Source organism: Serinus canaria, chromosome 26, assembly GCF_022539315.1.
Source record: "Serinus canaria isolate serCan28SL12 chromosome 26, serCan2020, whole genome shotgun sequence".
Lineage (NCBI taxonomy): Eukaryota > Metazoa > Chordata > Aves > Passeriformes > Fringillidae > Serinus > Serinus canaria.
The window spans coordinates 4963403-4977383 of record NC_066339.1 but is presented as its reverse complement, the minus strand read 5'-3'; the positions used below and the strand labels follow the sequence as shown (position 1 = coordinate 4977383).

General features: G+C 50.2%; 1 protein-coding gene across 4 annotated transcripts in view; it reads right to left on the bottom strand.

Moving 5' to 3' along the window:
* ANKS1A (ankyrin repeat and sterile alpha motif domain containing 1A) overlaps window positions 1–13981 on the bottom strand; it is a 72853-nt gene that overhangs the window by 40525 nt on the left and 18347 nt on the right. For 3 of the 4 annotated variants that reach the window (XM_050985266.1, XM_050985263.1, XM_050985264.1), the window contains exons 4-11: window positions 13578–13640; window positions 9307–9603; window positions 8628–8703; window positions 8242–8343; window positions 6932–7027; window positions 6644–6840; window positions 5091–5183; window positions 1089–1206 (exon numbers count right to left, since the gene is read on the bottom strand). In XM_050985266.1, coding sequence (XP_050841223.1) covers window positions 1089–1206; window positions 5091–5183; window positions 6644–6840; window positions 6932–7027; window positions 8242–8343; window positions 8628–8703; window positions 9307–9603; window positions 13578–13640 — 1042 coding nt within the window. The remainder of the gene's footprint in view (window positions 1–1088; window positions 1207–5090; window positions 5184–6643; window positions 6841–6931; window positions 7028–8241; window positions 8344–8627; window positions 8704–9306; window positions 9604–13577; window positions 13641–13981) is intronic. The other variant, XM_050985265.1, reaches the window with a different exon arrangement.

The window sequence follows — 13981 nt, the reverse complement described above, 5'->3', positions numbered from 1 at the left end:
TTAGGACATACCTGCACTCTTCCCAATCAAGCCTGGACACTGCACTCAGGGGAAGGAGTGGAGCAGTTGGAATAACCCACTGATGAAAGCCTGAAAGCCCTCAGTGGCTGCTGCCCAAGGACTGTTCCTGGCCCAGACTGAAAGCACCAACATGAAAAGCTCTCAAAATTTGCCTCTGGCAGTGAGGGGCTTTGGCAAGTGCTGGTGGGAACACAATGACCTCTTGTGCCACCCTGGAGCAGCCAGGAGAGCAGCAGGACCCTATCATGCTGTAAGGAGGGGAAAAAAGCTGCAGGTCTGACAAAGCAGTCAGTGAGGCATCACCTCAAGTCCTTGTGAGCCCTGTCCATCCTCAGAGGGAGAGGGGTCCTAGTGTGAGAACCCAAGCTAAATCCACCCAAATTCCTGCTCAGGACTTCTGAATAAAGCGGAAATCTCTTCCCTCTAAACAAATCTTTTGTTGTTATTGTTGAAGGAAAGCCAAAAAGCCAACAACAGCCAAACACAAGAGACAAGGTGTTCCCAGATGCTTTGTAAAGCTCAGAGGTCCTTCGGGGTGAGGAGAAACTGCCTCAGTATCAACCTGTGTACCCCGTGGTCTCAGACAGTTCTAGTTCTTGCTCTACACATTTTTGTTTTCCTCCTGTTAGTTTCCATCTCAAATTAGCTCTAGCACAGAGCAGGATGTTGATTTTACAGCAGGATAGCAGAAACCTGCAGCGCCAGCTGGATGGAGAACACGGCTCACTGGAACACTCGTGTTGCTCATCTTCCCTGGCAGAGGCACAGCCTCCAGCCTCTCACCCTCTGCCTTTGCTTGGCCAGGCATGAGATTTGGGCACGTCTGAGGTCACAGAGCAGATCCTTGCAATCTCTAAACTGTCCTACAGTGGAGCTGCCCTTCCTCTATGTACACTCTGTACAGGAACGCTCAGAGCTCCCCTTCATAGAGAGATTACCAGGAAACACAACAATCACCCTCCAGCCCCCACCCAGCAGAGACTTTCATTGTTCCACTTGCCCCCTGCCCTCACGTCTTCCTGAAGCACATGCAAGCAAACAGCTCTGCTTTTTGGATGGTCACTCACCTTTTGTTTTCCTGTCCACTGCAACCGGCTTTTTAGTTTCTGCTGTAAGCAACAGCTCGTAGGGGTGTTCCTCTTCCTCAGCTCCACTTCCCTTGCTCTTCCCCCGGGCAGCAGAGGCCTAATGAAGAACAGCACAATGTGGTGCTCTGCAAAGCAATGCTTTGTTCCAGCATAAACCCCACAGCCTCTATGCCAGGGGTTAAGCAAAGAATTGGCAGAGGCAACACCTTCACTGTGGAGCGTGACTCAAAATGTAATACTCCCCTTTGGGTTTTTTAACCCCCTCAAAAAAACCCCACCCAAACTCCTCTAATTTTTAGTATTTCAGGCTGCTGACAGCTTTCCAGCACTGACCAACTGAGCAAGGGCTGCACACAGCCTGCAGGGAGAAAAGAGCTGAGACCATTATTCCTGTTCATCCCATCTCAGACTCGCTGTTGCTATTGGAATTTGCACAGTCATTCACTTTTTAGCTGCCGGCCCTATTAGGACAGGGCTGAAAAGAACAAAAGCCCAAATCCCTGCCACCCTCTCAGGCATCTCAGATCTGCATTTCTGACCCCAGGATATATGGCATATTCAGAGCTAAAAGAGTCCTCAGGCAGCACTGTATGAACTCAGTTTAACTTCAGGATGTGCAGCAGTGACTGTGCTCATTTAAATCCCCCAAAGCCACTACTTAGAACTGGTTTGTAACCCTGGCAGACTCTCCCCAAGCTGTTCTGGAAAGCCACCAGCCATGTGCAGGGATGAGGTTTTGGTGCAGGATCCAAACAAGTCGTGCTGCACTCGCACGTGTTGGTCTGCACCAATGCCAAGGATGATGGGCACTGGATACCCTCGTGTGCCATCCCAGTGCTGAAGGGGCTAAACTGGCCACTAGGGCACCCTGCCAGCACAGTCAGCTGCCTTTCAGCACCATCTCCTGGCCAGACCCCAGTAGATCGATGCAACCCTGTCCCAGGAGCTCAACATGACCCAGGAATGCACCCTCAGAGGCTCCAAGAAAACTGGGGAGGGACACGGATTGAGAGAAAATTGTGAATGCCCTGGAAGTGTTCAAGGCCAGGCTGGATGGGGCTTGGAGCAACCTGGTCAGGTGGAAGGTGTCCCAACCCATGACAAGGGCTAGGGACTGGATGATCTTTAAGGTCCCTTCCAGCCCAAATCACTCTGTGACCCCATGTGTGACTATCCCCAACCACAGTGGGACAAACTCAAGACAGAAAGCAAACAATCCCTACCTGGTGCCAGGACAGGGAACAGCAGGTCTGAACAAAACATGCCTGCAGGGAGGGCTCCTACTGCTCAGACCCCTGGACCTGCCACTGCCTCACCAGCAGAGCACAGCCCACCTGCTTCTCCCCAGAAGAAAGAACCAGAGCTGCTCCAAGGGCAAAATGGTGCCTACCTGATTGCAACCCAGCCAGGAGCTCTGGAAGATAAAAGATGTGGGAAATATTTGTTTATTCTACCTGCTTTGAGCCCGAGCTGCCAGGCAGACCTGCTCCTTTCCAGGTGAAGGAGCTCATAATGAGCAAATTAGGGAAAAATTCTGACCAGATGGTGGCACAAAACCGTCAGACCAGAACAGCAGGTAAGAGGTTCTTGACAGTGATCTTGTAAAAATCCTACCCAGCAGCAGCCTGTTAGCACAGCAGCAGCCTGGAGCTTCAGCCAGGCTCTGTGCTCTCCTGACATTCCTGTGGATGATATTCCTGTGCGGTCCTCTTTCAATGCACCAAAGGCAGAAGCTCTCCAGCAGCACACTGTTCCCAGCTTCTACTCTGTGAACACTTTCACAGGCCTGGTGACACTTGATTTTTCTCCACCTCTCATCCTTCCAAGCTCTAAACAGTGTTCTAGGTTCAAATTCACCCAAAAACAAAGGCCATTGCTGGAGAACCCTGCTTGCTCTGTAGGCTTTGTGACCAGGAGCAGCACCACCAGGTAAAGCTTTCTTCCAATTCAGCTTTTAGTTCTTCAGCCGTGTTGTTTGCATGTATAAATATTCACTGCTAGCAAAACCCAAAAATAAGATGCTGTGAATAATGGGGATGCTCTTTAAGGTGTACTTAATGCACAGCAGAGGACTTTGAAAGACTTTTTAAAGGGTAACTCATCTCTTCCTCTCTTCTCCCTCCCCAGAGCTGCAGACCAAACTCCTGGAGCCACCGTGGCGCCTTGTCCTTGATCTGCACTTCCCTTCCGGAGACAAGCAGTAAACAACTGGAACTGAAGTTTAATTTGACAGTGCAGACTCTTACTCAGCTCCAAACCCAGAAGGTTTCTGCAGATAGTGAAAGGCACCACTCAAGCACCTCCAAACAATCAGCTCCTTTGCCTGTTTGTACCAATGCTCTTCCGTGATGAAAGTGAAGTTTCTTGTTTACGCTCATCTGCTTTGACTGATAGCCCCAGCTTGGCAAGGAATAAAAAGACTACTTTGGAAAACTAGAGCTTGGCCCAACCCCAGAATACTCAATGACTAAGTGTCCTGGCTCCAATGGGAGAGCAGGGCTAGAGGGTGGCAGATTGGGATGCTGCAGCAGAATGTTTGCAGCATTCCTGGAGCATGTGCACACCTGCCTGGCCCAGGGAGAGGTGATAAAAGATGGGCAAGAGTCAGAAAAGCAGAGCAGGCCAGGAGGAACAAGCTAAGTAAAAAGATCAGCCCCAAACTCCTCATCAGTGTGTCCAAAAAGTCATTTCCAGGCAGCCACATGCTGCCTGTAAGTTTTGTCACTGAAGTTGGTCACAAATCAAGGTCTCCCCAGTGAGTCACTCTGCCATTTGCCAGCAAGATTCCCTTTAATGGACTGTGCTTCCAAAGCCATTAAAGGCAGGACAACACAGCAGGTGTTTGGTAATTAAACATGGCAAGAAAGCTCAGCAGGAATGGTCAGGGCACGTTTCCCTCCCCGTGTTTATTGTCATAAACAAGTTCTGCTTCCCAATTACTCCATGACCTGCTGCCCAGCTCTCCTCTGCCAGAGCCAGGTATAGGACTCGTTACCACCCCCTGCATTTGATCAGTCCACAATGTCACATCCCAGTTCCCCTGTTCAAACACAGCTCAGAGTTTACTCCCTCTCTGCAGTCAGTTCTACTACAGCAGGCCATGTTCACCCATGTCTCATGGGGGTTTGACACTCTCCAGAAAACAGAGCTCATTTATGCCTTGCAGAACTCCAGCAGATCACACTCAAAGAAAGCACCTGCAGAACCAGAGCCTGCTCTGACAGCAGAGGTGGCACACGCTCCACCAGCTTCACACACAGCCCACTGCCTTTGGGAGAACACAGAAATCCACAGGATTTGGATTTGCTTTGAAGGTTTTCCTGGGTGTCAGCAGAAGGTGCCAAGGCACACTTGTGGTTTCCCACAGCCGTGTCTTCTGGAGACTCCTTACATCTGAGGTTCACAGCGGGTGAATAAGATGAGCAACAGGAAGCCCCAGCAGCAACAATATGAAATGGGAGAGCTTGAGTTCTATCGGAAAGCAGCTCACACGCACTGACCCATGCAGAAGGCAGCTTTAACACATGCTGGGCCAGATTCTCAGCTGAATTCAAGCCCCTGATCCCTGCTCATGTCAGTGGGACCCACAAGCCTGTGCAGCTCCTCCACAGCTGGGAGCTCAGAGGAAGCAGGAACTCACAGCCCCTCTGTGTTTCAGTCCAACTGAAGATGCCTGTGGTGGGATCATTACTAGAGGGCAATGGTCCACATCACAACGTGGGTCAGAAAAATCTCTTCCTAAGGGAATTCTCAGCCAAGAATAGGAAAGTAAGGCTGAAGGTCAACTCTGAGGTGTCCTGGAAGAACCGGACAAAGGAAGTTCCCATGGTAAGGGACAGCAGCAATGCTGAGTGAGGGAATACTTCACATTCACAGCCCAACGAGCACAGGAGGTAGCAGCACCCTTGGCTCCTCCCAAACTATTAAAACTGACGTTTAAACCATTCTCCCATGAAACACCCCAGAGCAAGCCCCACGTACCTCACAGGGAGCACTGTGGCTTGTCTTCTTCTCCACATTCTGCTCCTCCTCTTCATCAGGTGGGGGCTTGGCTGGTGGGGGAGGGCGTTCTCTCTGCAGGCGAGACAGACACTGTCAGCTCATCCCTTCTCCCCCCCAGATCTATGTCCCCACTGCTGTGGATGCAGCAAGAACCTCTTCAAATTAATCTGGGTGGAGGAGAAGTTCAGCCCTAACAGCAGAGAGCAGGGTAATGGCTGCTGCCTTCCCTCCTCCCCTTCCTCAGGACACCCATCTGGTCCCACCGGTCTCACTCAGACCCAAACCAGCATCTCCACAGCATTACACAGGGCAGTGAGCAATGAGCTGATCAGAAGAAAGGGCTTGTGGCTTAGTGAAACTGATACCAGAGGCACCTTTTATAGTGGAAAACTCTAGGGATTGAGAAACTAAACTGTACTGCTCTCCTCCGATATCCTGGGATTGCAACTGGGCAGCTGGAGCTGCTGCCTGGTCCCGAGCAGATCCCGGGGCCACCTCCTGCCCAGCCACAGCTCCATCTAATGGCAAAGGGAGCAGCAGAGCTGCACTGCTCAAACTCCAGCCAGCTACTGGAGCATGTCCCTCTTCCTGCTCTTTTCACTGCAGTTAAGCTCTTGTCTTTCCTTATTTGTGATAGAACTGAGCCCATTTCACACCAGACCATCAGCACAGGGCAATGACAAGATGTGATCACTAACAGTACTGTACACCAGAGTTATCTGGCCAAAATGTCCACCATCCAAAGCTTATGTCTCATTTCTATTCTGCTTGCTCTCAGCACAAGCCAAAGGCTGCACCTCTTTGCACAGAGGGGAACCATGGTTACTGTGCCCCCAGCAGTTTAATTGTTCACTGCTGCTCTGCCTTTTGTCCAAAAACGCCTCCATAGAGCAGGCTTTGGAAAACCAACCAGAACACAGAGCCTGAAGCTGACCCAGCACTGCAGGGCCCGTGTCCCATCTGCCCCACAGCAGCCTTCCTGCTGATTGCTACCAGGGCAGCAGATGCAGCTGACAGAAGGTGAGGAAGACTTCTCTGGGGACAGTTCCAGGAGCCCTGTGCTGCTTTGTAAATAAAGCCTGGAGTACCCTCTACAGAGCTCTGCAAGTAATACACAAAAAAACCCCCTTCCACTGCCAACTAGTTTCTAAGAGGTTATTACAGATAATTTCATTATAGCTTTAGCTGTGGTAAAGCAGTGAGCCATGAGAAGATGCTCCACACAAGTCTCCAGAACTTTTTTCAGGACAAGAAGTCAGCCCTTCTGTAAAATGTAATCTCCTACAGACCAAGATTCACTGTCATCAGTCCACTGCCAGAAAACAGAAGGATGTAACACAAGATGAAACGAAGAAGTGGCCGCTTTTAGGCAGTCCCTGTGAGCAGGGTAGAGAAGGAGAGACACTTGCCTGCTCTCATCAATGTCAGGGAAGGATTTAAAAATTTCCTCAAGCTTGGGCAGCCTGCTGCAAAACCTGACCCTGCAGGTCAGCCCCCTGTGCAAGCAGGGCAAGCAGGGGTGAGCTACATACAGGCCTGACTGCAGCTGCTTTGAGGCCACTGGGCTCAGCTTCCTTATTCCCAGATTCCCGGTCGGACGACCTCCCGCTGGCCAGGCTGTCCAGGGAGTGGCAGGATGTGGCGTTGTACAGAGCCTCGTAGGGGCTCTCCTCCTCAGGGTTCACATCGAAATCCATGATCAGCTCTGTGACAGCTTTGTCCACATCACCTGTAGGGGGAAGAGAGAGATGGGATTGTCCCTGCATCTCCTGACTCGGTGCTGGCAGGGAGAGGAAGAGAGGAATGCTGGTGATGCCCACCCTGAGACGTCTGGCCCGAGGGATCGGCGGCTGGAGCGAGCGGGGCTGGAGCAGATTTCTCCACAGCTTTGGCACTTTTCTTCCCAATGGTGTAATCTGCAAAGGGGTTGGGGGACAGGGTCAGCTCACGTCAATCTGGCTTTCTGTCCCCTTCAGCACATGGCTCTTCCTCCCTCGTGGGTGGAAGGCCAACTGTCAGCTTATTAAGTGTCCAAAAAAAAAAAACCATTATTAAAACTTGCAGCTCAGATCCCAAAATAGAAGCAGGCAGCCTCTTTAATCACAGGCACAGGGGGAGGGATGGTCCTTTGAACTTTCAGAGTCTTTAATCAGAAAGCTGCAAAGCTGCTGCACGGACACAGAGTCACGGAGCAAATTCATGTTGTAGACACAAACTCCATCACTGAACAGAGTCATAACAAGAGAAACCGATTCCAGCTGCAGCCCCCAACTACAGGCAAAGCCAGAAACATTCAGCTGACGTAACCCAACAGCAGCTCCCTCCTGGGGAAAACTAACAGCCTTTATCTGCAACACCTTCAGTTTTAAAGCCCATCTTTGTCTTCAGTTTCAGAATAAAGCTCAAACATTCCAGCCTCATAGGCACAGCTTAGTTAAAAGTCTGAGAAGTGCTTTGAACCTGCAAAGCTCCCAAATGCTCAGCATGAATAACACACCCCAGCTCCAAATGCTTCTGATCCTCCCCACAGCTGAGAGGAAATGCAGACAGCGTAATTACAAGGTATGAATTTAGCCAAGATGTCACATTTCATTCCCGAATTTGGACAGACACAATGGACCAAGCTCCTTTATAAAACACAAGTAATCAAGGCCTTTTCTGTAAATCTCATCTGCAAATTCCATGCCCAAGCCTCACAACGAGGCGAGGAGCAGGATGTGAGATCTGTGGACAGTGATTTGCCTACACAGACACGTAAAGGGGAGTTACACCAGAACCATTTCTAAAGCTGTTACTCTGCATTCTGCGAGCAGATTTAGGCTATCCTTAATTTTAATTAACTTCTAAAGTGAGCTAAACAAAGCTCAATTAAGCCCATTTAAACTGTAAAAGTCACGCCACACTCTCTCAGCAAAGGGCTAATCCTCCTAAATCCCCACAAGTCCTCCTCCAAACATTTGGTCTGGAGAAGCTTACCCCAGCATTTCAGCACTGGTTCTTCCAACACAGCCTGAAACTGCTTTGATTTCAGCACTCTCCAGGTCCAGAAAAGCACATCCAGCACCTGCCCCAGCAGAATCAGCACTCCAAGCTTTCCCCTCCTCCCCAGAGGCAGAGCTGCATTACCCACCTTCAATGAGAGCTGCTATGTGCTGGCTTTTCTGGGAAGGAAGCTCCCTCACAATGTCCAGAGCAGTCAGGCCTCTGTTATCCTTTATGTTCACATCAATACCTGTGTCCACAGGGGTACAGAGGGCAAAAGCAAGAATATTGTCTAACTTCGTGCAGGTTTGTGTATTTCATCAAGTCACATTTGTGATCAGCACTGGGGGGAGCTAAAAGGCACTCTTAGAGACAAATCTAAAGCCAAACTCCAAGAGCCAACCTCTCCTACATCCTGCTCCAAGGAGCTCTGACAGCTGGATGGAGAAACCTGCTGCACTAGAAAAGGATTTCCTCAAGCTCTGGGTGAAGGGATCACCACATTAGTGCTTCAAAGAGGGAACATTCTCTCACCTGCAGCCAGCAATATTTGTACCACATCTGTCTTGCCAAACAAAGCAGCTTCGTGCAAAGCACTGCCTTTCTCAGTCTGCAAATTAAATGGAAACATAGCATGAAGCCAGACAGCAGGGAATGGTGAGGGAGGCATGGCTTAGAGGGTTACAGAAGCAATAAATACATGGCCTTGTACACAAGGTGTGGGCAGCACTACCTATGGCTGAGGAGAGACTGTCAACGTTATTACAATGCTGAGGATGTGGGATGGAAAAATGGGGATGGTTCCATCAGAAAGACCAAGAAAGGGCCTTCTACAGCTTGGCAAGAGGTCGTGTCCTGACAAGGAAAAACAAGACCCACATACAAGCCATTGCTGTGAAAACAGCACATTCACAAGTGGCTTGATAGGAAGAGACACATTTGCCTATCAAGAGCTCACAGCACTGCAGGGCAGAACAGCTTTGGCCACAGGGTGTTTGTCTCCCTCACTCCGTGTCTGGGGCTCTGCCCGGCCCCTGCGCAGGCGTGAGGCATGCACAGCACCCGAGCCCCTCCGGGCAGCCTCCCCCAGCAACCCCGAGCTGCACAGACAGCCCAGCAGAACACAAAGCTCTCCTCAGCTTCTGCAAGGAGGGTTGGTGGAGCTCTCCAGTGCCCAGCCACCAGCCCGGCCCCACTCAGACACACCAGATACCTGGTAGTTGCTGTCCATGCCAGCATCTAGGAGCACGTGGACCACAGCTTTGTGACCATTCCTGGCTGCCAGGTGCAGCGGAGTGTGTTTCTTAGTGTTGCAGCTCAGCAGGTTGGGGTGGGCGTTCAAGAGCATCTTGACCACTTCCAGCCTCCCGTAGAGCGCGGCCAGGTCCAGGGGGGTCTCAAATTTGTTGTTGCGCATGGTGGGGTCGGTGAGCTCCTCCAGCAGCACCTTCACCACCTCGGTGTGGCCGTGCTGGGCCGCGCAGTGCAGCGCCGTCTCGTTGTCGTTGTTCTGAGGGGCACAAGTGGCAGCGTGTCAGGGCCGGGGCAGCGCCTCGCTCCAACGTTTAAATCCAAAAATGAGACATAAAAAAGCAGTGGGGAAGCAGAGAGCCCAGTCTGAACCAGCCTGAGCAATGTTTCATCAGCTCCCTTGGGTGTTTAGTGTCCCCTCACAAGCTCATTGATCGGCCAGCCCAGCCACAGCCTCAGGGATGTCCAGAACAACGCACTACGCTGTGGGAAAGAGGGACTAAAGAGGGACCAGCCTGTTTTCCAAGCACCAGGGGCAGAATCCAGGGGCCATGCTAAAGTTTAAGGGATGTTCAGCTGTATCCAGGTTCCCATTAATGCTGCTGGCACCTGGGAAAGGCAGTCTGGTGTCTGGGCAGCATCCCAAACTTCAGGGTGCCACCAAAATAAAAGGCAGGCAACCTGTTGTGTGAATTCTATTGCTGGAGCTTCATCACTGTCATTTGAGATTTAAACTTCAATTGTTTCAAATCCTACTTATCCTGGTTATAACAGTCATTCCACCTCTGCAATTCTGGCTGTTTAGAGACAGGGTGCACCCAGCCCCATGCAGTTTGTGAACCAGAGAGCAGTGCAATTCCACCACTGCAGGAACAAGCCAGGGCTCAGGCCAGCTGAGGGAAGCAATGTCTCAGTGACAATGGAGCACCCCCAGCTGGAAGCCAGACCCAAACCAGAGCGTGCAGCAGCAGCCAGGCTAAGAACCAGCAATGCAAAGCCCAAAGATGACCAACACCCCACATGTGTAGGTGTAAAATAGGAACATGGCCAGATCTAACAAAGGCCTTTCTCAAATTAAGTTCCTCTCAAGTTTCTTTGTGTCATCCACAAAGGGATTCTGGTTTAAGCACTTTAGAAACAACTATCTGACAATATAAGCCCCAAAAAAGTTTAATACAAACAGTTACACACTTCAACTGAAAGAATCGTGGTTGAGTTTGTCATTTTAACATTTCCAATAAAATAAACAGAATGTTCTTGTCCTGCTGGAGGCAGCAGCACCACTGCAGAAGGGAATTTGATCCCTGCCTGCTGTGAGAGCACACACATGCCTCAGGACACTGCTCAGTATTTTGCACCATGTCACAAATTCGTGAGGCTGCATGAGCACTTGGATCCTGCTGAGGTGTTCAGTCACTCTCAGGAGTCCTGTCAATCCCCCAGTTGTTTGTATCTGGCTTTTGCATCACTTCTCAGCCACAGGCAAAGCAGGAAAGGGAGCAGGAGCTGGGAGAGGCTCTGGCAGCTGCAGTTTGCAGGGCAGTGAAGGGAAGGAGCAGAATCAGGCACATGCAGGGGGAGGGGGCACACGGGGCAAAGCATCACTGCCAGCACAGAAGGTCCAGGTCAAACAGGCTCCATCCTGGGGGGAGGCACAGACATGTGGACAGAGGGTACTGCAGGATACAGAAGTCTGCACAAAAAATATACAAAGGGAGTGAGAGGGGACAGAGTAGAGAACATCAGAGCTCGCACCTGCCCGTCAGCTCACACTGCTGCTCTCGGGCACTGACAGGGCTGGCAAATCCCATTATTCCCATTTGGTGGGAGTGCAGGGATCAGGGAGCCCATGACAGCTGGGCCAGGCTCTCAGCCTGCCCTGTGGCATGAGGAATCCTCTCTGCCAGGCTTTGTGGGAAGACTGGATGACCCCAGCCCCTCTGAGCAGTGGGTCCATGCCCCAGAGCTGTGGGGGCACACGCTGCTTGTGCCATGCCAGCCCTGGTTCCTGGGGATTTCCCTGGCTAGGACTGCCCCCCTCTCCTTTGTCCCTATTTGTCCCTACCACACGGTATGTATGCCTCAGAGGGCTTTAAAGCATGCAGCAGCTCCAAGCACCTGCCTGAGGGCTCAGAAACGGGAACACAACATCGTTTAAAAATGTAATTGTTGGAGACTTCCCTCATCTTCCCTGCAATTCAGTCCAATTTTCACTAAGCAGATTGGGGCTCCAGTGCTCGAGGCAAAATCCCCAGACTTTCCTCCTGCAGCAGAGATCACCAGGCAATAAAACTCCCCTGAATCATCACAGCAAGTCTCTCCCAATTCCAGACTGTGCAGTGGAAACTCCCACTATTGCCTGAGTCCTTACTGCCTCCATTTTGGGAGAGTTTTGAGCAGCCAAAAATACTCCAGTTCTTCCAGGCAAGAGAGTTTGCTCCCTTCCTGCATCACCTCTCCAGGCACAAACCAGAGCAGAGAGCAGGAGTGCTCAGACCTACAGATGTATCAGAGATGGAAAAGGAAAATTCCATTCCAGCTGCCAGAAGGCACATGGCTTCAAATTTCAGAACTGCTTAGAAAAATAAAGCACTCAGGAGGGCTGAGGGGCTGCATTCCTGCAGGAATCCTTGCATCCCCCAGCTCTCAGCTGGAGGAGAGGAGCTGGGAGCAATGCCTGCCTGCAGAGCACAAAGAGGACATGAGCAGGGATGGCTCTGCTTTCTTATGGGCTTCAGCACAGGTTACAAGCCCTGCTAATGGGATACCACTCACCACACACAGCCTTGCTGTTCTTCATCCCATGCTCAAGTGGAGAATCCACAGCCCCTTCAAGTGCTGTGTCCGTTCTGCAACCCCTGCTCCCAACACACAGCTCCAACTGAGCACAGGGAGACTTGGTTTGAAAAAGGGAAAGTTTTCTGACCTGCAAAGATCTGAAGGGTTGAATAAACTGCCAGTACTGAAAATTCCCTCTTTGCATTCCTTCTTCATTCAACATCCCAATACTGGAATGTGTAAGATTTTACTCGGTTATTTACAATGCTTCAGGAAACCCCTTTCAGGCAAGTGAACTGCTCAACTATGATGTTTTCACAGAATACATAAAGGCAGAAAATTCCTATCTGCATTTTTGTAGAAATCCCCAATTCAGATGAGCTTCACAGGAACGCATTTGTGCTCAGAGGGTGGGCACCAGTGACCCTGAAACAGGGCTCTGAAAACCACACCTAACTCCCAGCAAGCACAGGAGTTCTGGCTGTGTATTTCTAAGGTCCTGCAGACCAAGCAGAGGGAAACTGACAGAGAGAAATCTGCCATGGATGGCTGGATCCAAAATAACTGGGTGGAAGCAGCTGTGGTATGGTGGCTCATGGCAGAGGGGTCCCAGGACAGAGCAACAGACTGTTTGCCACCCCTGGCTTGTAGAGTCACTAGAAATAAAACTGAAAAATGGTGTCTGAGAAACCACCATCAGGAATTTGATCTTCAACATCCCAGTACTGGATAGGAAGCTTCTTCAACAGCTCAGTCTCAGCACATTGCACAAGCTGATATTGTGTCTTTTGTAGCTCAAAACAACTGAAAAGAAGAGAGGAGCAAAACAGGCCAGAAAACAGGAACAGGAGACCAGGGCTGAAGGGTCGAACAACACCACAGACTGAACATGTAAAGAGAGACTGATGTGATAAGCAGGACATAGAGGACTTGGGAAGGGAGGCAGGAACATCACTGCCCTCCCTTCTCCCCACCACCACCACAGGAATTAACTGTCCATTCAAACAACACAGAGCATTATGCATTTGATAGGAGAAAAGGCATCAAAAGTCACTCCAAACAGCCCACAGAGAAAATGCAACCATGGTTAAGCAGGGGAAAAAAAATTCCTTCTCTTTGCATTTATCAGCAACATCAGCACATGAAACAAAACCTAGAACATTTAATTGAGGTAACATTACCTTTGGGAAGTCATCCAGCCCAATCAAGCAAACTGACCATCACTGCGAGTCCTACAAGGCTAAGCAAGGAAGGAGCCCCCAGGAAAGTAAGGAAAAGCTTTCCTTTAATTATGTTTCTATAACTGCTTTGAAGAGAGAAACCCACAGTAAATCAATGGTCCCATTTTCCTTTTCCCCAAGCAGCTGCAAAGTGAACAGGTATTATTGCACCTGGAAGCACGCGAGTGCAGCTTGGAGTGATGATGCAGTGAAATGCTGACAGCAAAGTACACACCTTGGCATTGATATATGGGTCAAAGGGGCCGTACTTTTTGAGTTCTTTGATCTCAAGAGCATTCTACAAAAAGGAAGAGGAAAAAGAAAAAAAATGTGATAATGAAATGGGTGAGATACAGCAACAAAGCAATGGGTGACTCCAAGGGGTGGAATGCCAGGACACAGCATCTTGTTCCAGTCAGAGCCATGGCCAGCAGAAGCCATTCCAGATGGGATTGCTGTAACCTGGACCAGGCTCCAAGCACAGGCTCCTCAGCTGACTTCTCTCATTTAACAGGGTTCCAACTGAACAGACATTAATGAAACATTACCTGCAAGGATCACGCTAAGCTCTGGATTTTTGCAAAGATCACCCCTCTAGCTGCCCTACTGAGAGCAGAACATTTACACTATGGGCTCTCA